This window comes from Cetorhinus maximus, chromosome 2 (assembly GCF_964194155.1).
Source record: "Cetorhinus maximus chromosome 2, sCetMax3.hap1.1, whole genome shotgun sequence".
NCBI classification, from domain to species: Eukaryota; Metazoa; Chordata; class Chondrichthyes; order Lamniformes; family Cetorhinidae; genus Cetorhinus; species Cetorhinus maximus.
This window is the reverse complement of record NC_135880.1, coordinates 218,689,261-218,716,382: the sequence shown is the minus strand read 5'-3', so window position 1 is coordinate 218,716,382 and position 27,122 is coordinate 218,689,261. Positions and strand designations below refer to the sequence as shown.

General features: G+C 43.7%; 1 protein-coding gene across 1 annotated transcript in view; it reads right to left on the bottom strand.

Annotated features, from left to right (window-relative positions):
• LOC144691590 (uncharacterized) overlaps positions 1-24,050 on the bottom strand; it is a 56,553-nt gene extending 32,503 nt beyond the window's left edge. Inside the window, exons 1-16 of the mRNA XM_078559827.1 lie at positions 23,745-24,050; positions 23,192-23,422; positions 21,074-21,217; positions 20,125-20,373; positions 18,789-19,012; positions 17,305-17,469; positions 14,996-15,175; positions 14,245-14,362; positions 12,042-12,140; positions 11,625-11,817; positions 9,560-9,722; positions 9,160-9,348; positions 7,603-7,789; positions 6,608-6,747; positions 6,045-6,182; positions 974-1,188 (exon numbers count right to left, since the gene is read on the bottom strand). Of these exons, the coding sequence (XP_078415953.1) occupies positions 974-1,188; positions 6,045-6,182; positions 6,608-6,747; positions 7,603-7,789; positions 9,160-9,348; positions 9,560-9,722; positions 11,625-11,817; positions 12,042-12,140; positions 14,245-14,362; positions 14,996-15,175; positions 17,305-17,469; positions 18,789-19,012; positions 20,125-20,373; positions 21,074-21,217; positions 23,192-23,246 (2,459 nt within the window). The 5' untranslated portion in view covers positions 23,247-23,422; positions 23,745-24,050. The remainder of the gene's footprint in view (positions 1-973; positions 1,189-6,044; positions 6,183-6,607; positions 6,748-7,602; positions 7,790-9,159; positions 9,349-9,559; positions 9,723-11,624; positions 11,818-12,041; positions 12,141-14,244; positions 14,363-14,995; positions 15,176-17,304; positions 17,470-18,788; positions 19,013-20,124; positions 20,374-21,073; positions 21,218-23,191; positions 23,423-23,744) is intronic.
• Positions 24,051-27,122: the final 3,072 nt, after the last annotated feature.

Genomic DNA, 27,122 nt, shown 5'->3' with positions numbered 1-27,122 from the left:
TTGGCTGGCAGCTCTTGGCAGGCGGGAGGATGTCCTCCAGGCTCCTCAGTCTGGGGCAAGTTCCACCACCGTCCACTTAACTGTTTGATGGGCAGAAGATACAGTGGACCTTCCTCTGCAGAGTCAGTGTAGGGGTCTCACCGTGTGGGAGAGACACCTGCCAAGAATGGAAGATTCCACCTAGAGAACTATTTCCTTTAGTGGGGGAATCAAGAGCAAGGAGGCATAATCTTAAAATTGGAGCTAGGTTGTTCAGTGTCTGGATGTGTGGTTGGGGCCCGGACGGGGGTGAGGGGGTTTGGAGATTTTCTTTTCTCCCAAAGTAAGCTGCTCGATTCTGTCATTTCTCAAAACCATTACTCTTTATTTATAGCAAGCATTTACACATTTGGATCTCTACACAAGGTTGGAGCTTCTCCTCCTTCCAGATCTCGCTTACTTCTCAGTCATGTGATCTGACATCATTATTACATCAGCATCATGTAGGCTGCTGATGTTAACCGTTTACTCTACATTCAGCCTTTCCACACAGAGGAAAGTGGAAATTTGGAATTTGTTCCCCTAAAAAGGCCGTGGAAGTTTTCAGGACTGAGTGAGATTGGTTTTATTGGGGAAGGGCATTAAGAGATATGTAACAAAGGCAGTTCAATGGAGCTGAGGTACAGATCAGCCCTGATTTGCACCTTAGTGTGTTTTACTACTATAGGCAATATATAAATGCAAGTTGTTATTGATCTAGTTGAATGGTGGAACAGGTCTGAGGGATGGTGTGGTCCATTCCTGTTCCTCTGTTCCTACTAGATATAAGTGACTTAGCACACAGTGAAAAAAAAACACTCCTGGAAATGCTGGACTGAATTATCATAGATTAAAATGTTGACATATGGTGTACTTAAAAAGAAAATTACAATAAATGCTTTTAACCCAACCACCCCTCCAGCTCTTTTCATTTACAGTGGTACAAGATAACTACCGCTGATGGTCTCTGGTGCTCGGCAATGTCTTTTCATCCTCATTGTTGTCGATGTATTGCTCCAGTAACCGGACTGCTTCTCTCAGGGCTGTGTTGAAGGTGATTTGATGTTCTTCTCGGAAGCTCCAGTCACTGTGGAATAGTTGCTGCTGTTTGTTGAGAATCTCTTCAAGCTCTACCCCAATATGCTTTCGCCTCTCAATCTCTAACCTTATCTGAAAAAACAACGAGGCATGGATCCGTCAGTAATGTCTTCAATTCTGACTCATTGAGAGGAACTAAAGATAAGAGTAAGGACATTAGGCTTCAGTTGTGCAGGGCATTGGTGAGACCACATCTCGAATACTGTGTGCAGTTTTGGTCTCCTCACTTAAGGAAGGATGTAAATGCATTGCAGGCAGTTCAGAGGAGGTTTGAAGGTTTACTAGATTGACACCTGGAATGAGTGGACGGTCTTATGAGGCTAGGTTGGACAGACTGGGCTTGTTTCCCCTGAAGTTTAGAAGAGTGAGGGGTGACTTAATTGAAGTATAAAAGATCATGAATGGTCTTAACAAGGTGGGCACGGAAATGATGTTTATGGATGAATCCAGAACTAGGGAGCACTGTTTTGAAATTAGAGGTCATCCTTATAGGACAGAGATGAAGAGAATTTTTTTTCACTCAGAGGGTTGTGTGAGTTTGGAACTCCCTGCCTCAGAAGGATAGTGGAGGTGGGATCATTGAATATCTTTAAGGCGGAGGTAGATAGATTCTTATTAGGCAAAAGAATCAAGGGTTATCGGGGACAGATGGGAATGTGGAATTAGAAATACAAATAGATCATCCATGATCTTATTGAATGGCCAAGCAGGCTCGAGAGACCATAAGACGTAGGAGCAGAAGTAGGCCATTTGGCCCATCGAGTCTGCTTCACCATTCAATGAGCTCATGGCTGATTCAATAATCCTCAACTCCACTTTCCTGCCTTTTCCCCATAACCCTTGATCTCTTACTGCTTAAAAGTCTGTCTATCTCAGCCTTGAATATACTTAATGACCCAGCCTCTACAGCCCTCTGCGGTAAAAAAATTCCACAGATTGACTACCCTCTGAGAGAAGAAATTCCTCCTCTTCTCTGTTTTAAATAGGTGACCCCTTACTCTGAGATTATGCCCTCTGGTCCTAGACTCCCCCACAAGGGGAAACAACCTCTCAGCATCTACCCTGTCAAGCCCCTAAGAATCTTATATATTTTAATAAGGTCACCTCTCATTCTTCTAAACTCCAATGAGTACAGGCCCAACCTACTCAACCTCTTCTCATAAGAAAATCCCTCCATACCCGGGATCAATCCAATGCCAGTATATCTTTCCTTAGATAAGGGGAGCAAAACTGCTCACAGTATTCTTGGTGTGGTCTAACTAGTGCCTTGTATAGTTTTAGCAAGGCTTCCCTATTTTTATATTCTATTCCCTTTGAAATAAAGGCCAACATTCCATTTGCCTTCCCTATTACCTGCTGAACTTGTATGCTAGCTTTTTGGGATTCATGCACAAGGAACCCCAAATCCCTCTGTGCTGCAGCCTTCTGCAGTCTTTCTCCATTTAAATAATATTCAGCTCCTCTATTCTTCCTGCCAAAGTGCATAACCTCACATTTTCCCACATTATATTCCATCTGCCAAGTTTTTGCCCACTCACTTAACCTGTCTATATGCCTCTGTAGTCTCCTTATGTCATCCTCACCACTTGCCTTCCCACCTATTTTTATGTCATCCGCAAAATTAGTGATTGTACATTCACTTCCCTCATCTAAATCATTAATATATTTTGTGAATAATTGAGGCCCCAGCACTGATCCACTCCACTAGTTACAGACTGCCATCCTGAAAATGCCCCCTTATCTCAACTCTCTGTCTTATATTAGTTAGCCAATCCTCTATCCATGCTAATATACTACCTCCAACATCATGGCTCTCATCTTTTTAAGTAGCCTTATGTGTGGTACCTTATCAAACGCCTTTTGGAAATCCAAAGGTATTACATCTACTGGGGTTCCCCTTTATCTATCCTGCCTGTTACCTCTCAAAGAATCCTAATAAATTTGTTGGGCATGATTTCCCCTTCATGAAGCCATGCTGACTCTGCTTGATTAGGTTATGTATTTCTAAATGCTCTGTTATTACATCCTTTATAATAGACTCCAACATTTTCCCAATGACAGATGTTAAGCTAACTGGCCTATAGTTACCGGTTTTTTTGTCTCCCTCCCTTTTTGAAAAAGGATGTTACATTGGCCATTCTCCAATCCTCTGGGACTTGTCCAGAATTTAAGGATTCTTGGAAGATTACTATCAGTGCATTCACTACCTCTGTAGCTATTTCCTTTAATATCCTAGGATGCAACCCATCAGGTCCAGAGGACTTATCGGCCTTTAGCCCCATTAGTTTCCCTAGTACTTTTTCTCTAGTGATAGTTATTGTATTTATTTCCTAGCCCCTTTTGCCCCTTGATTATTTAGTATTTTTGGAATGCAATTAGTATCTTCTACCGCAAAGTATTCATTCAAACCCGCTGCCATTTCCTGGTTCCCCATCAATATTTCCCCAGCCTCATTCTCTAAGGGGCCTATGTTCTCTTCCTTTTTATATATTTAAAGAAGCTCTTACTGTCCATTTTTATATTACTTCCTAGTTTACCCTCAAAGTTTATTTTCTCCCTCTTTATTATTTTTTTGGTCATCTTTTGTTGCATTTTTAAAACTGGGCAGACAACACAGCCTTCGGTACTCACGCTCATGGCTGCAGAAAACAGTATCTATCCCCCTAATTATACTATCCCCTACCTCTACCATGTTCCCATTTTGTCCCCCCACTGCCGTGGTCAGTTCACTTATCCTCCTTGCAATTCCCGCTCTCATCCGCACACACTTGCAAGAACCTTGTAACTGTTGGATAGTTGCTGGGGCTGAGGCTCTTCGAATACTACCCCTTGGGTCCCCAAACCTGCTTCACCTGCAATTACACCCTCCTGTTCCTGATCACAGACCAAATTTGAATTACCTAATCTGAGAGGTATGACCGCCTCATAGAGCAAAGTGTCCAGGTAGCTTTCCCCCTCCCTGATGTGGTGCAATGTCTGCCGCTCGGACTCCAGCTCCTTAACTCAGATTCAAAGTTTCTTGAGCTGCAAACACTTGGTTCAGATATGTTTGCTGTGGATCACCTTGGTGTCCAGCAGCTCCCACATGCTGCAGCAGCAACATATCACCTGTCCTGCCATCGCTATCATTTTTTAACTCAATTTATTAATTAATTATTCTAGTATCCCCACTCTTTATGCTTTATTATAATTATTTTTTTATACACACCAGTATTGATCTTATACTTAACAAGCTATCTTTAAGAAAAAAAGACAAAAAAGGCTAGAGATCTAAAAACAAATTAAACACCTTACTTTAATTTAAAAACTAGAAATACTCACCAATCAGCTGTTCTCTGTGCTCTTTTCCCTGTCACACTCTTTAATGTTTGCACTCTCTTCCCTCACTCTCTCACTGTTAAAGGCCCTGCTCCTCTTGCCCTTGCTCCCTGAGGACCACGCTGTTTCTCTCACACTCTCTCACTGTAAATGACCACGCTGTTTCTCTCACACTCTCTCACTGTAAATGACCACGCTGTTTCTCACACACTCTCTCACTGTAAATGGCCATGCTGTTTCTCACACACTCTCTCACTGTAAATGGCCATGCTGTTTCTCTCACACTCTCTCACTGTAAATGACCACGCTGTTTCTCTCACACTCTCTCACTGTAAATGACCACGCTGTTTCTCTCACACCCTCTCACTGTAAATGACCACGCTGTTTCTCTCACACTCTCTCACTGTAAATGACCCCGCTGTTTCTCTCTCACTCTCTCACTGTAAATGACCACGCTGTTTCTCACACACCCTCTCACTGTAATTGACTGCACTGTTTCTCTCACACTCTCTCACTGTAAATGATCACGCTGTTTCTCTCACACTCTCTCGCTGTAAATGACCACACTGTTTCTCTCACACTCTCTCACTGTAAATGATCATGCTGTTTCTCTCACACCCTCTCACTGTAAATGATCATGCTGTTTCTCTCAGCGAATGGCCTACTTTTGCTCCTATTTCGTATGTTCATTCAGGCGTGTGAATTCAAGATACAGATTTTGAATTTTGAGAGAGTTTTCAGCTGGGTCCCTATTCTATAGTGAGTGGCAATCCATTCTGTAAGTCAACAACACTGTGGGTGTAGCTACCCCACAGGGACTACAGCGGTTCATGCTGGCAGCTTATCACCCCTTTCTCAAGGGCAATTAGGGATGGGCAATAAATGCTGGCCCAGAGTAAAAAAAAATCCAGAATCGTGGTTAGTTGAAAGTTTCCTCAATAATCAGCAGCAATTTTAAAAGTGGATATATTATTTGTCTAAAGGGGTCTGGGGTATTGTTCCCTCTGACAAGTTTCAGTTGGACATTTTTTAAAATATTTTATACCAGAACTTATTATATTCATATGCAAAACCAGAATCCACTGAGCAGAACGGAAAACCACAATCATAAATATTCACCTGGCTTGTTCCAAAAGTTCAAGACTCATCTTCTGGTTTTAATGCTTAAAAGTCTAAGTGCAAATAAAAAAATGTAAAAAGTACATCGACCTGTAGAATATGAAACCTAGGAACTTAAAGTTTGTGGCAAGAGTTTAAGGGCCTAGAGAAATCCTGGGAAGAGCTTGTGCACTGGATGAGAGCTAGAGGTCTGAAGGACAACTCAGGACCTGGACAAAGTCCCTTAAGATCTTACCTCCATGTTCAATAAACATAAGTTTTCCACCCCTTTCAGATCTATTCATCTCAAACCTACTTGTGCCCTCAACTTAGGGCCTTGCCTCCATTTTTGCATGCACAACATTTTTTGAAGGTGCCCATATTGAACTTTTATTGCAGATATTGTGATTTATATGCCTAAGAAATGATGGACAAGGCAATTTGATACTAACTTCCAGTTGTCACATACAAATTCTTAATGCAAAGACAGTGTTGAAAATCAACATATTCACCTTATGGCACATTTTTTCATAGATTTCCATGTCTTTCTTGTTGATAACCATACGCCTTCCAGCAAAGTTCATTCTCTCCATCCAAAGTTCCCTGAGTGAATCTGTCTCCTTAGCTATTTTTTGATACAATGTCTTCACCTATATGGAAGAGATTTGGAATACATTTTTATACATTGCTTATTAATGGGCTCTAACTATACTTCATTTGAAGGTTACATTTGGTCCTGGCTCCTTATGTGCAGAGACCGGTTGGATGTATTATATTTTATTAGGTTGAAAACTTAACTTTTAAAAAGCAAAAATATGGTTCTATTGGGCTTGTCACGCCCTAGCATCAGCAGGAGTGACTTTATTTGAATCTGGAATCTCAAAGAGTCAAGTTAGTGCATCACAGATGTGACGAACCTCAGTGGCAAACTATACTCTTATTGAGCAACATAAAACTGCTTATGAAATAATTCCCGGTGATGGAAAAGGCAATGGAAATGTATTTGAGGGATTCATTTAGTTAAAAGCTCTTTCGGAGGCTACACCAAGGTACGCAGCTCTTTTTAATGTCTTACCTCATTCTTATGTTGACTTAATCTGACTGACACAGCAAGTGACTGCTTCAGCAGTATTTGATAGAATGTGTTCGTGTTAAAGAATTCCAGATCAATTTGTTGCTCATAATCCCAAAATTCATCATTTTTCAGGATAGAATCTAAAATAAAATTATTTTATTTATCTTTTTTTTTAAGAAAATTGCAAGACATTAGAAATGCAGCAGCCAGTTTGTGCACAGAAAGCTCCCACAAATAGCAATATGATAAGGACCAGGTAATCTGATTTTATGATGTTGGTTGAAGGATAAATATTGGCCAAGCCACCATGGAGAACTCCCCTCTTCTCCTTTCAAATAGCACTATGGGATCTTTTACGTTCACCTGAGGGGGGCAGACAGTGGCTCAGTTCAAAGACTCACCCGGGACTATGGGTGTACCTACACCACAGGGTCTGCAACGGTTCAAGAAGGCAGCTCATCACCACCTTCTCAAGGGCAACTAGGGATGGGCAATAAATGCTAGCCCAGCCAGCGAAGACCACATCCCGTGAATGAATTTTTAAAAAGGCAGCACCTCCAACAGTGCTGCACTCCCTCTGTCCTGCACTGGATGTCAACCTTGAGATCACAAGACAACTTCATCCAGTTGCTGTTTGCGGGATCTTGCTGTGCACCATTTGGATGCTAGGCATCCTGCATAATGATTATTCTACTTTAAACCAACTCATTATAGGTTAAATGCTTCAGAACATTGAGAAATGTAAGCCAGCATTCTATAAGTGCAAGTGTTTCTCTTATAATTAAACTCATGACCTTTTCTAAATTCAACCTCTCGGTCCAACATGGGACAGTGTGCAATCCTTGCAGCTAAATGTCGCTCCAAAGAATAGGTAGGGTTCTATCAATCATCTGGGATGAAGACTTGATAGATAAGCTACATTACAGTGTACTTATACTATTGTCATACCTGATTGTGTTTGACTTGGAATGAAATGCCTAAACACTCACCTTCACCCCCTTCTCCATCCTCTTCATTTTCCTCAGTTTGTTCCTTGAAGCGCAGGCTCCGATGGAATTTTTTCACAGCAATGACAGCAGCTCCTTTAGAAGAGTAATCATCAAAGTTGTAGGCCTTGTGTAGACTCCGGTAAATTGGAGCAACAGGTGCTTTCTCAGGCCAATTGCACTTTCTAAAGAGAAGCTGAAGATTTGAACGTAAATGAATTTTTCCACCCAGTACAAATTCACCTTGTATGGTAGGGCCATCCGTTATATTCCATGCCATATTCAGTCTGATGTCTTTAATAGAGTTGACTATCAGATGGGACATACAACTGGTGACTGATACAGCTGCATCATTTAGTGCCACAACCCAAAACAAATTTCCCCCCTTTTGACTGACACTGAGATACCTCTCCACACAGGCAAGCAACCCTCCAATATCTCACCCTGGTGGCCATTATTTGTACATCAGCTGAGACTCCAGTAGAGGTTGCTGGAAAGCAGCGATGTGATAGGAACCTTGGTTCACTTTTCTACTCACGGTCCCAGGAATTGCAACACCCCATTCCTTCCCCCACCAATGATTTGGATAAGATCAGGTAATTTGGCACCAACCTGGGATTAAAATAAAATACTTTCATTTATATAACGCCTTTCGTAACTGCAGGACACCCCAAAACACTTGAAGTATTTTGGAAGTGTAGTTGCTATTGTAATGTGGGAAACACAGCAGCCAATTTGTGCACAGAAAGCTCCCACAAACAGCAATGTGTTAAGGACCAGGTAATCTGATTTTATGATGTTGGTTGAAGGATAAATATTGGCCAAGCCACCATGGAGAACTCCCCTCTTCTCCTTTCAAATAGCATTATGGGATCTTTTACGTTCACCTGAGGGGGGCAGACAGTGACTCAGTTTAAAGTCTCACCCGAAAGCCAGCACCTCCAACAGTGCTGCATTTCCTCTGCCTTCACTGGATGTCAGCCTTGATTATTGTGCTCAAATTCTGGAGTGAACTTGAATCCAAAACTCTCTGAGCTACAGCTGACACACTAACACCAAGGATATCAAGGGATAAACGTAGGACATTCTTGCTCCATGCATCTAAGAATCAAATCACTTAGTGCACTTACCCAGTGGAAATGAGCTTTCACTAAAATTAAACACGAACTGCTCTTATACATTGTCTTTTTGTAAATTAACATCATTTAATTTAGTCATAAGGAAATATGGGGAGTGGTTGGACCCATTTATTCACAGTTACAGTAAATGTGGAGGATTCAGTCTGTTGCCTTCTTTAGCCCCAATGGTCCTGTTTTGAGCAGAAAGCATTTTCTTAAATTTGGGCCACACAAAATGGAACTAAATTCCTCTTACAGTGCATGTTCATATTGTACTTCAGAATATATCATGCAACAATACCGTGACACCATGCACATCAATGTTAGAGACATCCAGTGGTAAGTAGCCTAAAAATACAATCGTACTCCAGCCGTGTTCTGGGCAAACCGGCTGAGAAATAACATCCCCCAAATATTGGAATAAGTTAAAACTGGACTCCTTGCTTACCAGCAATCCTGCGCAGACACCGGCCACTATTACTGATGTTATCAGCAAGCTGGAAATGAGAAGCCAGTCTGGTTTGAGCCACAAATCTTGGGCCCTGCCGATACCCGTACGGATAACGTTTCTGGGCGTGGTGGGGAAGAAGGGGCCCTCCTCATAGCACTGACCCCCGACGGGCATCACTCGGATATACTGGAAAAGAAATTGACGTGAATATATTTCTCATCAAAAAGTTGACGCAATCAGTATTGTTGCCAAGTTCACCAGGAAGGGAATGATAACTTTGGAGTCATGTTGGTTAACGGCTGAAAAGCTAACTCAGAAATGTGGACTACTTGTGACGACCTTGCGTCATTAAGGGTTTAAGAGACACACCGTCAGAGCAAGTAAATGGGACACACACCATCTTCTTGTTGGGATTGCTGTTCAGTTGGAAGACGTGTACCCCAGGTTGACTGAAGCGATACGAGAACAGCCAGGATGTGCTCGAGTTGAGTCCTATCTCCTCAGCAAGGCCACGGAACGCTCTCCAGTCAAACTCATTGTTAGTGTTGTAAAGATTTTCACTAAAAAGAAAGAACAATTCAGTTTATCTCTTGTCAATTTTCCTTATTAATTTTCTGCCCCACCCACCCAAAGACACTGGGATGTTACTAGTGCCTCTTTTCCTCATGTACCCTGTCCAAATGGATGGTGGTCTTTGAAACCTTGACAACCAGTGCTGATAGGCTATTCAACCCTGATGTATTCGGTCCACAAATGCGGCAACAAGACATTTATCTCAACCAGTGCTGGCTCATATTCACAAACAAGCAGTTCTATACACATTTACCCAACCTGTTTCCATATTCCTTTAATCCTGTTTCCTTTATCCGCCTATCGAATCTAATTTTAAATGTTAGCATAGTTTCTGTCTCAACCACTAACTCAGGGAGTGAATTTCATAACCTTACAACTCTGTATAAAGAGTTTCCTCAGGCTCCATGTTCTAAATTTCTTAATTTAATCTTGTACTATAGCCTCTCATTTTTGTTCCACTGTCTGTTTCTAACCACCCTAACGTGTCCCATCGTTTCATAATAAAAACACGTCTTTCATATTACCCCATAACTTGTGTTGTTCTAATGATTAAAAACCCCAAATTTTTCAAAGTGTTGTTCTTATTTGTATCTCCTTACACTAGGTTATGCAAAAAATTAACCATAAATGTTTGTGTTCAGTATTAAACCAATTATAAACCCGTAACCATCCATATAGGAAGCCAATTACACTGAGGGCAGGTTTTTCTGGTCCGTGAGTGGGGGCGGAGCTCATTCACCGTTGCATCAAATGATTCGGGGATATGTCGGGCGTGCGTCCCGACGTCACCCCGCGTCATTTAGACTTTCAGTTTGGCTGGCGCGCAGCTGAATCGGCTGCCCGCCCGCCGAACTGTCAACAGCCTACTAAGGTCATTAAAAAACTAATTAACTTGATTGATGGACCTGCCCGTCTAACCTTAGGGTCGGCGGGCAGGCCGGGAGCCCAGGCGGGCCTCAGAAAAAGCATCAAACCTCATCCACGGGCGGGATGAGGTTTCATGGGGGCTTTTAAATGTTTATCAAATGTTTAAATAAAAGTTAAGGACATGTCCCAACTGGGAGCGCCGATCGGAAGGTCAGACACCCGCGTCCGTTCCCGCACTTCCCCAACGATGGGGGGAAAATGTTCCCCTACGAGTACACAATCAACATCATGCAGTTAGAGTTAAATGGCTGCATTTTCCTTCCTTCAGTTGCATGTTTCTGTTATGAGAATATGTTCAATGTGTGTGCAGTCACTTCACTATATATAGCTAATCAAAAGCCAGTTAGACCTGGGCACTGTCCTTTCATCTCTAGATGACTCCATTTGACTCCAACTCAGTTTGTGGGGTGGGTTTCTTATTTTACTGGCTGCAAGAGCTCTTATCTGAAATGCCCTTGGATGTATCCCATTCCCATGGGTATAAATCCACAGCCTGTCATTAAACACAAAGTGACGATATTGTTCAGAAAAGTCACAAAATTGGTTTGTGCAAAAATTTACATATATGTAGAGAGTGATCGGTGGTAAGGGCGCAGAAGAGGAAGCATTAACCTATATCTAACTGTGCCATACCTGGCCCGAGAATGGTCAATGCCAAGAATGGGGTCAATATCATAGGACTCATGGAATTTTATAGGTCAGAAGGAGGTCATTTGACCCATTATGCTTGTACTAGCTCTTGAAATAGGTATCTACTTAGTCACATTCCCTCTCTCTCTTGGCAGACCCTATTAAGTTATTCCTCTAGATCTGAAAGCCATAAAACCTAGTAAGACAATGACTCTGGATATTAAAACAAATAATATTCTCATATACAATATATTTGTGTTCTCAGGTAATAATTTTCATGAAATCAAGTGCATTGTGCGAAAGACCATAATGAGATGTAACACAATACATACATATCATACACTGGATAATGTCCACTGGACACAATAAATATGATGACGCTCCCAATGTTGATGCAGGTGGTGGGGTTGAAGACCCCTGAAAACGAGGTGCCATTTATAGAAGAATCAGCAAACTGGCGGATTCTTGACCAATGAGCTTCAAGATCATCAGAACTTAGCGATTTCACAGGCAAGGTCACGTTGTCTAAAAGATAGACACACACAGTCTGAGAATAAACTCAAAACGGAATCTCACACCAACTAAGAAGGGGTGTGCTTCAGAAAAATTCACTATTTGTGAAACAACGCAGATTAGCTCAAGTTAAATGGGAGATACCGGTAGAGTTTAATGAGGTTACAGCAGGAGATGTACAAATAGAGTCAAGACAGTAATGAGAGACAAGTAATGTTTAAGTAATGTATCAGTACCTGGAGACTCATTTAACAATGGATGCTGATCCAAGTTCATTTCCAGCAAGCTCTTTAGCTTCTTGGGATCTGGATCATATACTCCCAGGAAACCTTTTTCTATAAAACATGATTAAGTACTGATATAATTTTCTATCTCCCTGTGTGTCTTGACTCATAAGCTTGTTAAATGCATGATTGACAAAGTTAAGCATCACCAATACGTTTAGGCCTTAAGTATATTTGTAATCGGTAAAGGACTGAAGGGCTGCTTCTCATTTAAACAGTGATCAAATCATCAATGAGAAAACAGGAAAGTGACTGAAAGAAATGGAAGGAAGCATCGTAAAGCATGTAAAACATTGGGGTAGCTCTTGGATAGTGCCAGAATGCCTGGGCACAGGAAATGATCCCTGAATTGCAGAAATTGTAGGCCCAAAGCTTGATCAAAATTGGGCCTCTGGCCTCATTTAAATTAAATGTCCACAGCAAAGCAGGTATCCATCTGTAGCAGTGGAAGATCCTGAGGGTTGGCCATCTGGGAGAAGTTGAGTGAGGGCTGACAATGGTTTTGGGAGTACTATAGATTCAGGAGAAGCACTCCTGTTCCTCCAGGCTCTACATTCAGTTAAGACATTTTAAAGAAACTTACTTTTTTGGTAGCAGCTTCCAGTGGTCTTTTAAGGATCAGTGGTTTGGTTGTATGTCAATCTTATTACAGAGAGCCTAATTTTGGAAATAGGTCCCAAAGCAAGCATTAGGTCCCTTGTATATGTTAATAAGGGGCCAACTGTCTGCTTTAGGCATCCACCAGGGATGCCTGAAAAATTGTCCAACTCAATATGATGTTGGATCTCTTTCAACCACTTTTATGGTTGAAAGAACTCATAAAATTGGCCATTTTCCCACTCAGAAAATAGGCGCAACATGGTCCAGTTTCTAAGCCATCGTGGACGACACAAAGATTGGCCGGGTGGTTAACAGTGAGGTTGAATGTCTTGGGCTTCAGGAAGATATAGACGGGATGGTCAAATGGGCAGATAAGTGGCAGATGGAATTTAACCCTGAAACGTGTGAGCTGAAAGAGTAATTTGACAAGGAAGTATTCAATGACCGGCATGACACTAGGAAGTTCTGAGGAACTTGGCGTGTGTGTCCATAAAGGACACATGAAGGCGGAGGGGCATGTTAGTGGGGTGGTTGAAAAGGCATATGGGACACTTGCCTTTATCAATCGAGGCATAGATTACAAAAGTAGGGAGGTCATGTTGGAGTTGTATAGAACCTTGATGAGGCCACAGCTGGAGTACTGTGTGCAGTTCTGGTCGCCCCATTATAGGAAGGATGTGATTGCACTGGAGGGGTGCAGTGGAGATTCACCAGGATGTTGCCTGAGATGAAACATTTAAGTTATGAAGAGAGGTTGGATAGATTTGGGTTGTTTTCATTGGAGCAGAGAAGACTGAGGGGCGGCCTGATTGAGGTGTACAAGATTATGAGGGGAATGGACAGGGTGGATAGGGAGCAGCTGTTCCCCTTAGTTGAAGGGTCAGTCACGAGGGGACATAAGTTCAAGGTGAGGGGCAGGAGGTTTAGGGTGTATGTGAGGAAAAACCTTTTTACCCAGAGGGTGGTGACGGTCTGGAATGCGCTGCCTGGGAGGGTGGTGGAGGCAGGTTGCCTCACATCCTTTAAAAAGTACCTGGATGAGCACTTGGCATGTCATAACATTCAAGGCTATGGGCCAAGTGCTGGTAAATGGAATTAGGTAGGTAGGTCAGGTGTTTCTCACGTGTCGGTGCAGACTCGATGGGCTGAAGGGCCTCTTCTGCACTGTGTGATTCTGTGTCTAACTTCTGTCCTGCCGCTCTGTCATAACAAACTTCTCTTTTGAAAGTTTTTTAAAAATTAACTTTAGTAGAGGAGTGTTACCTGAACACGGGCCATGTGTTCTCAACCCAACACAACAAAGATACAAACCCTAAGTTCAGCTCATTATCATATTATTTAAACATTAATTTCCTCCCTCAGTAAATAAAGGCAACAGCATTTTTGCTTACTAAAGATCAGAGCTTTGTTCATGTGCTTGTGTCCATGGGAATAAATGGATCCTTTAGCATACAATAAAGAGAATCAGATTTATTCACATCCCCATCTTGGTTTGAAAGAGTTATGGTGGCTTTTCTTCTACAATGAGCTGCAAGAACGCACAATAAAATCTCACCAGATGTTTCCACTAAATGCACTGGCTGAGTGAAGCCATATCCTGGGGGACTCTGGCTTTCCTCAATAGCATTTCTGCTGTTCAGAACTCTTCCAACATGGCTCAAAGGCACATCAACCTGAAGAGACAAATTTAGTTTAGTATTAAAGTGACTGAGCTTCAGTTCACCACAAAACCCTTCTTCAATCGGTAAACCTTGTACTGAAATAGTTCCAAGATTTTAAACCCTCACCATGCTCACATTGCTGACAGGGCTAAGGAGGGCAAATTAGCTCAACACCAATTCTCCTATTATATGCAGTGGGGCTAGTAACTGCAGCAGGTGGGAACATCAGAACTGAACTCAACCCTACCCTTGATTAATGTCCATTTACGTTGACTGTGTAGCAGGATTTCAATCGATGGAGATTAAACCCGATTTTAACTCCGCCCAAGTGATGAGTAATTAAAATCTCACCCTTTGAAATAAATGGAGTTAAAATCTTGCATGTTCTACAGCAGGTGAGGCAATGTGCTGGAACAGATTGCTGCCAAGGAAGTGAAGAGGACAATCTTCCCTGGCTGACTTTTCCCCTCCCTTGTACAGAGGCGCTGAAACTAATTTGAGCCCCTGCAGCTGCCCGTCTGAAATTGGTTAACTCAACATGGACCACAGCAGAAACTGGTCATCTTCCTGCTCTAACTTAGTGAGTGTAGTTACCAGATGAGCTATGAAGGAAACTGTTTTCTTTTCAGTTGACCCTGTCATTACCTTCAAGCCATTTCTGTCAGTAATGCGAAAGTGTGCTCCTCCTTTGCGGGCTATCTGCAGCCTGCTCCATTGTAACCGTCTGCACTTCCGATTGCACACAGAGTCCAAACTTCCTGTCTGACAAAGGCAAAGGCCAAGAACCTCATCAAAACCCTGGTAATCCACGGGGGAAGCGCAAACCTGCAACGCAACCGAAAACGCAGTTACCAACATCCTCAGAACGATTGAAACAGCATGGCATCTGTTTTAGACCAAACAGCCCGACTGGAAGCGTTCAATAATGAAATATTTTTGGAGCCATGATTCAGATGCAGGAACTGTCCGGGTCGCATGTAACACTGTGCAAAATAGAAGCAAAATGCAGATGCCGGAAATCCGAAATGGAAACAGAAAAAGCTGGAAATACTCAGCAGGTCCGGCAGCATCTGTGGAAAGAGAAACAGGGTTTTAATGGACGGAATTTTACGGCCCTGTCACGATGGGAGCAGGGCTGGAAAATCCGGTGAGCCGGTCAAAACTTCACTGATTTCGGCAGGGCCGTAAAATTCCGGCCAATGTTTCAAGTCGAACATGACTCTTCTTCAGAACATTAAAAGTTAACTCTGTTTCTCTCTCTCATTTCATTGTCCAAAACAGACTCTATATCGTGCTTTAAACCATCTCCATGTAGTGCTATTACTGTTATGTAAGCATGCTGTGCTTGAGTGTCACATGCCTTAAGGTACAAGCTACACTGCCAATGGGAGCTTTTATCTTCCTTATGATTTTGCTGGAATTTTTTAACATATTTTAATATACCAGATAGTTGCATTAATGGATGTGCTGCGGGTAATGGAAAGAAAGTTAAACATGGAAAAAAAGTGGAGACAACATTGACAGCAGGGGGCGGTAGTCACTGGACTGCCCTCATTGGCTCAGTCAGACCAAGCATTGAAAGAAGGTTACAAGGTCAGCTACCGAAGGCCCCATTAGACCCAAACTGCACCGTATTCTGCTGGGTAATTCCGCCAATTGTTATCGTAAAATCCAGCCGGCAACCTTCTCACTTCCTAATCACCTGCCCCGACCTGTCTGAAATTTTACATGGGCTGGGGGAGGTGTTGTTCCGAGCAAAGCTGGCGGGGGTTGGATTTTGCAGAGCATTGTGGTCTCCCACCCTGGCCAAAACGTTGGGGTGGGGTGGGGTGGGGTGGGGGAAGGAACCCACCCACCATTGCGACAGCAATTTATCAGTGAGAGCAGCCTTAGCTGCTTTAAGGCGAGATTTCCACTCCTATCTCGAGAGGAAGTCCCGCCTTAGATGGCAGACAGCTCAGAAGCCCCAGCGAGGCCAGATGGGAGCGCTGGCCACTTCCCGGACCGTGGGCAGTCCCACTAAGGCGAGGAGCCTGAGGGTCGGGGGGGGTCTTGGAGAGGAGATTGCGGGGCGGATTCTAGAGGCTGAAGGGCATGAGGAGAGGGTTAAGGGAGGGATGGCCTTGGGGTGGGGGACCTCCAATGGGCCCCGGAGGCCCCGCAAAAGGAGAATTCTCCCCCCACCCCGACTTGCCTGACACCAGCCCCTGCAGCTAAAGCTGTCAGGCTTCCTCCCTGGTGTGGGGCTTGCCGCCAACACGGGTAAGATACCAAGGGTGGCAGGATGAGGCCCTTATGTGGCCATTAATAGGTCCAAGGGCTGCCCAACATCTCCCCCACCCCATGTCAAATTTCAGACAGGTCAGGGCAGGTGGGTAGGGGGTGGGAAGGTTGCCCGTTGGATTTTACAAGCCCCCGTCTTCAAACCCACTGTCGGCTGAGCATAAAATCCAGGCCGTAATTTCTAGTCTAATTGAAAACTGTCTTTAGTTTACAGATCCTCCTGTTAATGCAGAATTACCATTGCTAGACTGTGTATTAATGCACAAAACTACTGAGATTCAGTTCAGTGGTATCACTCTTGTGTCCAATGCCCGGCGATTCAAGCTCTACTCTAGCGCATAACTTGAGTGCATAAGCTCGATTGGCATTGGAACGCTATGCCATCAGAGGTACCATCTTCCAGATGAGACATTAAAACGAGGCCTTAACTGTCTTCTCAGGTGAACGTTAAAGACCTATGGCACTATTTGAAGGAAGACAAGGGAACTGTCCTGGCCAATATTTATCCCTCAAGACCCAGATGCAATTTATTTGGTATTTAGCTGTTAACAAATTGGCTTCCTCATTTCCCTATGTTAGAACAGTGATGACATTTCTAAAACTGTGAAATGCTTTGGAAGATCCTGTGACTACGAAAGGAGCTAAATGAAAGGTCTTTTTTTGATACACACCTTCAGGGAACAATATTCCTTCCACTCATCAATCGCAAGACAGGTTCCATCCTGATTTCTGCTGGTCCCCTCTCGGCAGATATCGTACCGTTGTCTGACACACGCTCTCGTTCCTTTAGATACCACTCGATGTCTCAAAGCACATGTACAATGAGAATCACTGGGCTAAGAAAGGTTTGATAATTAAATTATATGCACATAAAACATACCATCTCTGTATAACAACGCTAACTTTAATATGGGAAGGTGTCTCAGAGCTCTTCAAAGAGGGTAAACATACGAACATACAAATTAGGAGCAGGAGTAGGGCCACTCGAGCCTGCTCTGCCATTCAATAAGATCATGGCTGATCTGATTTTAACCTTAAACTCACATTCCTTCCTACCCTCGATAACCTTTCATCCACTTGCTGATCAAGAATCCATCTACCTCTGCCTTAAAAATATTCGAGGGCTCTGCCTCAACCACCTTTTAAAGAAGAGAATTCCAAAGTCTCACAACTCTATGGGAGAAAACTTTTCTCCTCATCTCTGTCCTAAATGGGCGACCCCTCATTGTGAAACAGCACCCCCCCCACCCCACCGAGTTCTAGATTCTCCCTCAAGAGGAGCAGAGACTGAGCCACGGTGGGAGAGGTGGAAGGAAAAACCAGTAAAACCTGGGAGATGACCAGTACTGGCCTGAACTTGTCTTGTGTATCTTAAAATAGAACTCCAGTTCAGACCGGTACCAGTTATTTCCAAGTTTTACTGCTTCCTTTTCCCCTATTGGGCGTCAAAAAGACTGGTTTTAACAAGGTTTTAGAGAAGCGATAAGGAGAGAAGGGTTGGGGCAATGCAGCTGATGGCTCCTCAGTCAATGATGGAGTGGTTGGATAAGGTGGGTGTGTAAAAGACCAGAGCCAAAGGAGCAATAGGTGCAAGGGTGCGACGTTGGCAAGTATATGATGGGACAGGGGCGAGCCATAGTGTCCCACACGTCCCATCTCTTTTATAAATTTAAAATATTCCCGTGGTCAACCTGTGGCCTGAATCTTTGCTTCTGCCAGCATGGCTGAAGCCTCTGAAGGCCTTAGTCAGGCCTAGGGTTAAAATTAACTGCTCGCCTCCCTTCCATGCCCAACCTGCACCGTCTCCACTGCCTGACCTGATGTCACTGGGGTGTGACACTTTAAATTAGACACCCCCGCCCCCCAGCCTCAACTCCTTTGTGGCAGGTGGCCTCCCTATGCTTGAATTCAGCGAAGTATAAAAGGGGCTTGGGGGTGGGGAGGAGGTGGGCTATTGCACACGGGCAACAAGGTGTAAACTGGGAATGGGGTGGGTGATGGGAGTTAAAATCAGACATCAATATCCTAAATGAAGTTTGATAGTTTGACCTCGCCACGTAAATGGCACTAGTTGGAAACGGCTAAATGTGCGCAACATCAAACTGCAATGCCTGCAACGTCAAATGGTTTAGAATAAGCACACTGATATTCTCACCTGGAAGATCTCCCCATTCTGAAGGCAAATGCAGATATCCTGTCCTTCTTCAGGCTGCACAGCCTGGGGACCGCAGGAGAAGCAGGCTCTCTGTCCTGTTAAATGGTTGAAGTAGTTTGTGGGACATTTCAGGCAGTGGTCAGCACTCACTGCCCTTTCAATTGGATTGTAAGTACCTTTCAGACAAGGGATTGGCTCGGGGCTCGCTTTAGGGCAGTAGTGACCTGCAAGCAATTGTGAAGGAAGTGAATTCTTCCAACGAATTATCCATTCTTTGTACCTCTCGTTCTGTAGCAGACCCTAGTCCGTTCCAAGCAAACTGCATCTAAAGTGACTCCTTAAAGAACTCATTCTATCCATAAGGGTTTTAGATATGGTGGGGGAGGTGGGTTGGTGGGGGGTGGGGGGTGGGAAGGAACCAATATAGAGAGGAGTAAGAAGTAGCAGGTCAACAGAAATTAAAGCCACCCATGAGGATGTTCGCAAATTGTGACGTCACTAAATCTGCGTGTCTCAGTGGGTAGCACTCTCAACTCTGAGTCAGTAGGTTGGTGGTTCTAGTCCTACTCCAGAGACGTCAGCACATAATCCAGGCTGACACTCCAGTGCAGTACTGCGGGAGGTGGCATTCAGGTGAGATGATAACCTGAGGCCCTGTCTGCCCTCTCAGGTAGACGTAAGAGATCCCGTGAAATTATTTCGAAGATGAGCAGGGGAGTTTTCATGTGTCCTGGCCAATATTTATTCCTTGATTGACACCACTAAAAGCAGATTACCTGATTATTACCACATTGCTGTCCGTGGGAGTTGCTCCATGAAAATTGGCTACCGCGTTTCCTTCATTACAACAGTAGCTGCATTTCAAAAGTACTTAATTGGCTGGAAAGTGCTTTGGGGCATCCTGAGGTCAAGAAAGGCGCTCTATAAATGTTAGCCTTACTTTCTGCAAATGATTAATTTCTGCAATTAATTGTGTAGTCAATTTGCAGGACAGAATCCCTCAGGAGACAGTGGAAATACCAAATCCACAAGGCAACAGGAAAGATTACCAGACAGACGATATGGTTGAGGATCATGAGGGATTGAGCTATGTAGGGTATTTTTCAAACTTTGGGGCCAGTAGAATGGGGAGTAATTGTATCTCTCTGTTCTGTATAGTCCTTTCCCTAGCTCATCACTGAAATGACAGGAACGAAGTTGCACAATTACCTTAAATCTATAAATAGCTCAGATGTGTAAATATAAGCAAAATGGCTACATTTGCATTGTAACCTGACCCGAGGCCAGATACAGTTGTTCAGTTGAAAGAACAATATTACTCTCCAAGCACACATACCTTTTGGACAGGCGTAAGACCTGATTGCTGCAATCCCTTGGTCAGTGACGTCAGATGGTGGGTCAGTGGTCGTGGCTCCTTGAAGACAGACTACCCCTGCCTGGCATTCTAGACAGACCTGGCGATCGGTGTGGTTCCCATAGTAACCAGCAGGGCATGGCTCACAAGTGCAGTTGAAGGTGCTTCTGTTGGATCCAACGTACTCCCTGTATCCCAGTGGACATTTCACCGGCTTAATAGCACCAATGACTGATAAAAATAAATTAGAGGTAGGTTTGTGTTATGTAGCCCTAGGTTAAACTGCTGTTCCATTTTTCACCAGTCGTTTACATGGGCCTATTCTCCCAGAAGGAAAATCCAGTCCAAACTTGTATACCTTTAAAATGAACGCCAGTTTGGACCAGTACCAGATATTTCCAAGTTTTAGTGGTTTTTCCTCCTGGGCTACTGAAGCCATTTTGATAAGATATGGAATGAATAGACCTTTTCAGAGGCCACCATTCTATACTCTTGGAGTCACAGAGTCATAAAAGCAGACAGAGGAGGAGTCTATTTTGTCCATCGAGCCCATGCTGGCTCTCTGTAGAGCAACCCAGTCAGTCCCATTCCACCACTCTACCCATGTAGCCCTGTAAGTTTATTTTCCTCAAGTGTCTACCCAATTTATTTTTGAAAACATTGATCATCTCCGCTTCCTCCACTCTCGTGAGTAGCGACTTCCAGGTCATTACCAGTCGCTGCATAAAAATGGTTTTCTTCGCATCCCTCTGTATCTCTTTCCCAAAACCGCAAATGACTTTTACTGTCAGCTCAGGGGAACAGCCTTTTAACTGATCACGGACTCCAGACGAGCATTTAATCTCTTGAGTTTCTTTTTAAGTTTAGTTTAAAATAGCTCATAAAGCGAAATAGGCTTAATATCTGACAATAGTTATTTTAATATTCTTACCCCGTCTGGAGCCTTCATGACTGACAACAATGTCCCGAGGACAATAATGGCCAACTGGGCACTCAACTGGGACCCCTGACCCCTCTGGGCAGTAATAACCAGCAGGACAGGGTAAACGAGGCATGGATGGGGTGCAGTAGTAACCTGAAACACAGAACAGAGTTTGGAAATTCTTTTCCCATCATGACCTTCAGAATTATTTCACAGGAATACATTGCTTAAGGTTACGTGTGAACTCCTCAGACCCAAAGGCATGTGGTCAATGTAAACATCACAGGACAAGAGGAGGGCGGGGGGGGGGGAAAGCTGGGGTAAATTTTCATCTTCTGTGGAATGGAAAAGGGGGGAGGGGCAGGTGAAGCAAAATTAAAGGTCAGGGGTTTTGCTCTGCCTGTCTCTTGCCCCTTTCAACAGCACAAAACCCATCGCATCCCCACCTCTCGGACCCGAAACGTTAACTTTGTTTTTCTCTTCACTGATGCTGCCGGGATTTTCAAGCGCTTTCTGTTGTTATCTCAGATCTCCAGCATGTGCAGTGTTTGATTTTATTTAAGGGGAGATATATTGGTCTCGGAGGTTGTGCAGCAAAAGGTTAAATTACAAGGGGAGATTTCACCATCTTTTTTTATTCATTCACGGGATGTGGGTGTCGCTGGCTGGGCCAGCATTTGTTGCCCATCCCTAGTTTCCCTGGAGAAGGTGGTGGTGAGCTGCCTTCTTCAACTGCTGCAGTCCATGTGGTGTAGGTACACCCACAGTGTTGATAGGGAGGGTGTTCCAGGATTTTAACCCAGCGACAGTGAAAGAACGGCAATATATTTACAATTTAGGATGGATGGTGGGGTTCGTGGGTTTGGAAGGTGCTGTCGAAGGATCCTTGGTGAATTCCTGCAGTGCATCTTGTAGATGGCACACACTCCTGCTACTGTACGTTGGTGGTGGAGGGAGTGAATGTTTGTGGATGTGGTGCCGATCAAGTGGGCTGCTTTATCCTGGATGGTGTCAAGCTTCTTGAGTGTTGTGGGAGCTGCACCCATCCAGGCAAGTGGAGAGTATTCCATCACACTCCTGATTTGTGCCTTGTAGATAGTGGACAGGCTTTGGGGAGTCAGGAGGTGAGTTACTCGTTGCAGGGGTAAATGATATCCTCCTGTTTCCATGGCTAATTATTAACTTGGTATAAGAGGTCAAAAATGTAGTTCAAACTATAGGCACAGACAGTCCAAAATTGTAAAAATAATTGTTAAACATTGAGTTACGAAGTGTTTTGTTTCCACTTTGCATAAACTTGGCTTGTGATTTCCTTGAGGGGTAATTTGCTCAAGGTATTTAAAATGCTGGAAGTATTTGATAGCATAGATATGAAGCTGGAAAACATTTTAAGCATTGCCTAAAACTCTGTAAATAAAATTCCTGCACACTTAGAAACCAGTGTCATCTCTGCATTCCCCTCAGGCAAATCAAAGATATCAAATATACAACAGAAACTATTTTGTCTGGCGGGGCATCGAGAACAAGGGGCAATGATCTTATCATTTGGGCTAAAGCCTCTACCTATGCCCTCTTCAGCAGAGCTAGATCTCTTTCTGTCTGCCAACTCCAGCTCTGCCCTTTCCACTATCGCTAACTCAAGCTCAGTGGAGTTGAGAGACAATCTATTAACCCCAGCTAAATCGTTCATTGTCACTGGATCAAAGCCCTGGAACTTCCTATCTAACAGCACTGTGGGGACACCTTCACCACACGGACTTCAGCAGTTGAAGTGGAAGTGCATTACCACCTTCTTAAAGACAATGAGGGATGGGCAATAAATGCCAATGATGCCCAGATGCTGAAGAATGACAAAAAGGAAAACCCTCTCTCCATCCGTGATGCCGATTTCTGTGCTGGCACTTGATATGGGGTAAGTGAGTGAGATGCCATTGAACAGAAGCATTTTCATAGATGCATTTTCCCTGGTTTGATGTGCTGAATAATTTGTGTCTGCAGATTGCAGATGAGTCTAAGCAGATAACAGGTCTTAATGCTTTTAGCACATACCATAACAGAAACATGTAAAGTTAATTAAAGGTCTTAACTATCACTGAGGCATATCTTAAACATAATGTATAAGTTTACCTGATGTGTTGCCAAAGGTTTCAGGAGGACAGGTTTCTTCAGGGCAGAAATGCATGACGCACGTTAGAGAATTCGCATAGCAGTAATAGCCAGGTTCACAAGGCTGGCCGTGTTTTTGCCCACTTGTATCTTGGTTTCTTCCTGCAGGATAACATATGGGCAGTGCTGAACCTACAGGGCAGTAATGACCTGGTGGACAGATTTCTCCAATTCCAGTGTGACAGCCTGCAACTGCAGAAACAACAACACGATCTCAATATAAACGGTTTCCTTCTGCAAACAATTTTTTTTAACTCTTTGTTCTGTGGTATGTAAAGTTCTGATGTGTTTCCGTATTACCCATTCAGGGTATGGCTCCCTCATTTTTTCCAAGTGCACGTTGAATGACAGAGGAAAGAAAGAAATTTGCACAGCACCTTTCACGACCTCAGGATGTCCTAAAGCACTTCATAGCCAACAAAGTACTTTTTGAAGTAGTCACTGATATAATGTAGAAAACGCAACAACCAATTTGCACACAGCAGCATCCCAAAAACAGCAACGTGATACTGACCAGTGATGTTGGTTCGGGGATTGATATTGTCCAGGACATCAAGCAGATCTCCCCTCCCTCTCTTCTTAAAAATAGTGCCAGGGAAATCTTTGCACGAGGGCACATAGGGCCATCTGAAAGACAGCACAGTGCTGAGGGAGCACTGCACTGGGAGGGTTAGTCTAGATTTGTGCTCAAGCTTCTGGAGCGGGACTTGAACCCACAACTCAGAGGTGAGAGCGTTACCCACTGAGTCACAGCTGACACGATAAGCGTCAGGAAAAGTTTTGAGTCAGGCCTTGAGTTTCAACCTTGACTTTGCTGTTGTGCAAAGCTCACCCAATTGCTTTCTGGTAGTCACTGGTCTGCTTAATACTAAGCAATGCAGGCTAGAAGGTTTCAGTCATGTGTCCTTGTCTGTTCTGAGTCATCTGGTCTCAGCAATTGCTGAGAGAAGGAAAGGGAACAAAAAGGGGAAAAAAGGAAGGAATAATTGATTTGCATTTTTACCTTAACAAATGTTTCAGCAATATCTGAAAAGGCTTCAAACATGTACAGTAAATTTGAAATGTAGAGATTGTAGGCAAAGAACTGTCAGCTAGGAAGAATAATCAGCTGCTCCTAAACTTAGTCATTGATGTTAATCCTAAATATGTGCTAATGCTGACATTGACCTGTTTCAAATAAATGAGTGTCGAACTGATACTGATCAGAAATTCGAGGCTTCACTATCGCGGTTCAGATGTGAAGAATGGTCTCTCGGGCAGAGGTATCAGAGGGGCTACCACCTGTGGAGCCAAACTCCTGGAGGAAATCAGGAGAAGAAGAAACTGGGTTCAAAATTGAAAAAAAACATAAAAATAATTAGCCATCAACAATTAATATTTCCACATCACCAGACAGAGGCAGGAATTGTGCACATTAAAATTACACAGTGGGATGGAAGGGCATAAAATCCACGAAATTAAGCTAACCTAACATCTTTTTGATACAGTGTGAGAGAATCTCCATCTAAACAGATTAGCTGTTCGCTTGTTACTATCCCATATGTCATTATTAACGCCTTTTGTTGAATAACTTTTGTTTTAAGATATGGGTTTATACATTAGAAATTTCCATTTAGTCATTTGAGATTATAAAAAGGACATTGAGGCACTGGGGAGAAGGTTTACAAGGCTGACACCAGAAATGAGTGGGTATACATGTCAGGGAAAGATTGACAGACTGGGTCTCTTTTCTCTTGAGAAAGTCGAAGGTGACCTAATCGAGGCCTTTAAAAACTGTTAAAAGTTTTTGACAGAGTGGATACGGAGAGGGTGTTTCCTCTTATGGGGAAGAGCGCAACTAGAGGCCGTCAGTATAAGATAGTCACCAGGAACTCAGAAGGGAATTCAGAAGAAACTTCTTAGCACAAAGAGTGGGGAGAATGTGGAACTCGCTACCACAAGGAGAGGTTGAGGCGAATAATACAGATGCATTTAAAGGGAGGCTAGAAGCACATGAGGGAGAAGGAAATGGAGGGTCACAAACTTAGGCGAGGAAAGATGGGAGGAGGTCCAAGTGGAGCATAAACACTGACATGGACTGGTTGGGGCAAATGGCCCATTTCTGGAATCCCTGTGTAAAATTCTACTCTTAATCCAGAGACTATGTTCTGTGTATAAGACTCTGAAATAAAATCTCAGTGTCAATGTACAGGTGGTCACATGGCATTAGAATCCTTGCAGAGCCCTATCAGTGTGGCAGAAGGAATGGTACAGAGTGACTGAGGTTTTCCTTTTCTCTAAAGAATGTAAGATCATCTCCTTTATGTTACTCTGGTATTTAAGCATCTCATCTCACCTGGTGCAAGTTTGTTGGGTGGTGGTGGGGGTGGGGATTCATTTCAAAGATGCAATAATATCCTGCAGAGCAGTTGCCATCTGGTTCAGCTGGTTTTTCATCTGCTTGGAACTTACCGCCTCCATGTAATTCCCAGCCAGTTTCAAAAATGTTAACATAAACAACCTTTGAATAATTCCTGGGCTGCTTCTAAACTGTAAATGGCACCGGCAGCGAGACTTACTGCTCCCCACATCACCGACGTAATGCAATCAGGACCCATCTTACTGCCTGCCTCTCTGGCTCTTTCAGGCCCCAGCTCCCCCTTCTCTCCTCAGTCTTTCCCACACAAAAAAAACAACTTAGGCTCAAAAATCAAGACTCGATCGCAGTCACCCAATCACTGTCTCCTGATTTAAAAAATGTTTTCTTCTCAAGCGTAGGTTTGAGCCCATCGCTAAAAGTCTCTCAAGTTGCAACAGGCTCTTTGTGGCCTCTGTATCTGAACTTGTAAGTTAGCACAGAGATTGACCGGTATTGGTAAAGTCATGCCCTCCAAGTCACACACCATCCTGACTTGGAAATATATTGCCATCCCTTCATCGTCGCTGGGTCAAAATCCTACAATTCCCTCCCTAACAGCACAGTGGGTGTAGCGACACCACATGGACTGCAGCGGTTCAAGAAGGCAGCTCACCACCACCTTCTCCAGGTAATTAGGGATGGGCAATATTTGCTGGCCTTTCCAGTGATGCTCACATCCCATGAATGAATATAAAGAAATAATTTGCTTTTGTTTATTTTTTTTTACTCATTCGCGGGATGTGGGCATCGCTGGCTGGGCCAGCATTTATTGGCCATCCCTAGTTACCCTTGAGAAGGTGGTGGTGAGCTGCCTTCTTGAACCGCTGCAGTCCATGTGATGTAGGTACACCCACTGTGCTGATAGGAAGGGAGTCTGAGCATTTTGACCCAGCGCAGTGAAGGAATGACAATATATTTCCAAGTCAGGATGGTGTGTGACTTGGAGGGGACCTGCCAGGTGGTGGTGTTCCCATCTATCCGCTGCCCCTGTCCTTCTAGATGGTAGTGATCGTGGGTTTGGAAGGTGCTGCCTAAGAAGCCTTGGTGAATTCCTGCAGTGCATCTTGTAGATGGTAGACACTGCTGCTACTGTGCGTCAGTTGTGGAGGGAGTGAATGTTTGTGGGTGTGGTGCCAATCAAGCGGCTTTGTCTTGGATGGTGAAATCTGAAATAAAAACGGAAAATGCTGGAAGTACTTAGCAGGTCAGGCAGCACCTGTGGAGAAAAACAGAACTGATGTTTCAAGTCGATGACCTTTCATCAGAACTAAGGAAAGACAGAAATGTAATTGTCACATCTCAAGCTGAAAGAACCACACTTGAAGTCGGGGAGTTAACTGCAAGAACCAGCATCATTTAATCTGCCATGCTGGCTATCTCCCTATCATTTGCTATCTGACCTTCAACCCCCAGGTCAGGTGACCCCACATGTATTACAGAGTGCAACTTACGGTATCTCATCAGATTCCATACAGTATCTAATACTCATCCATG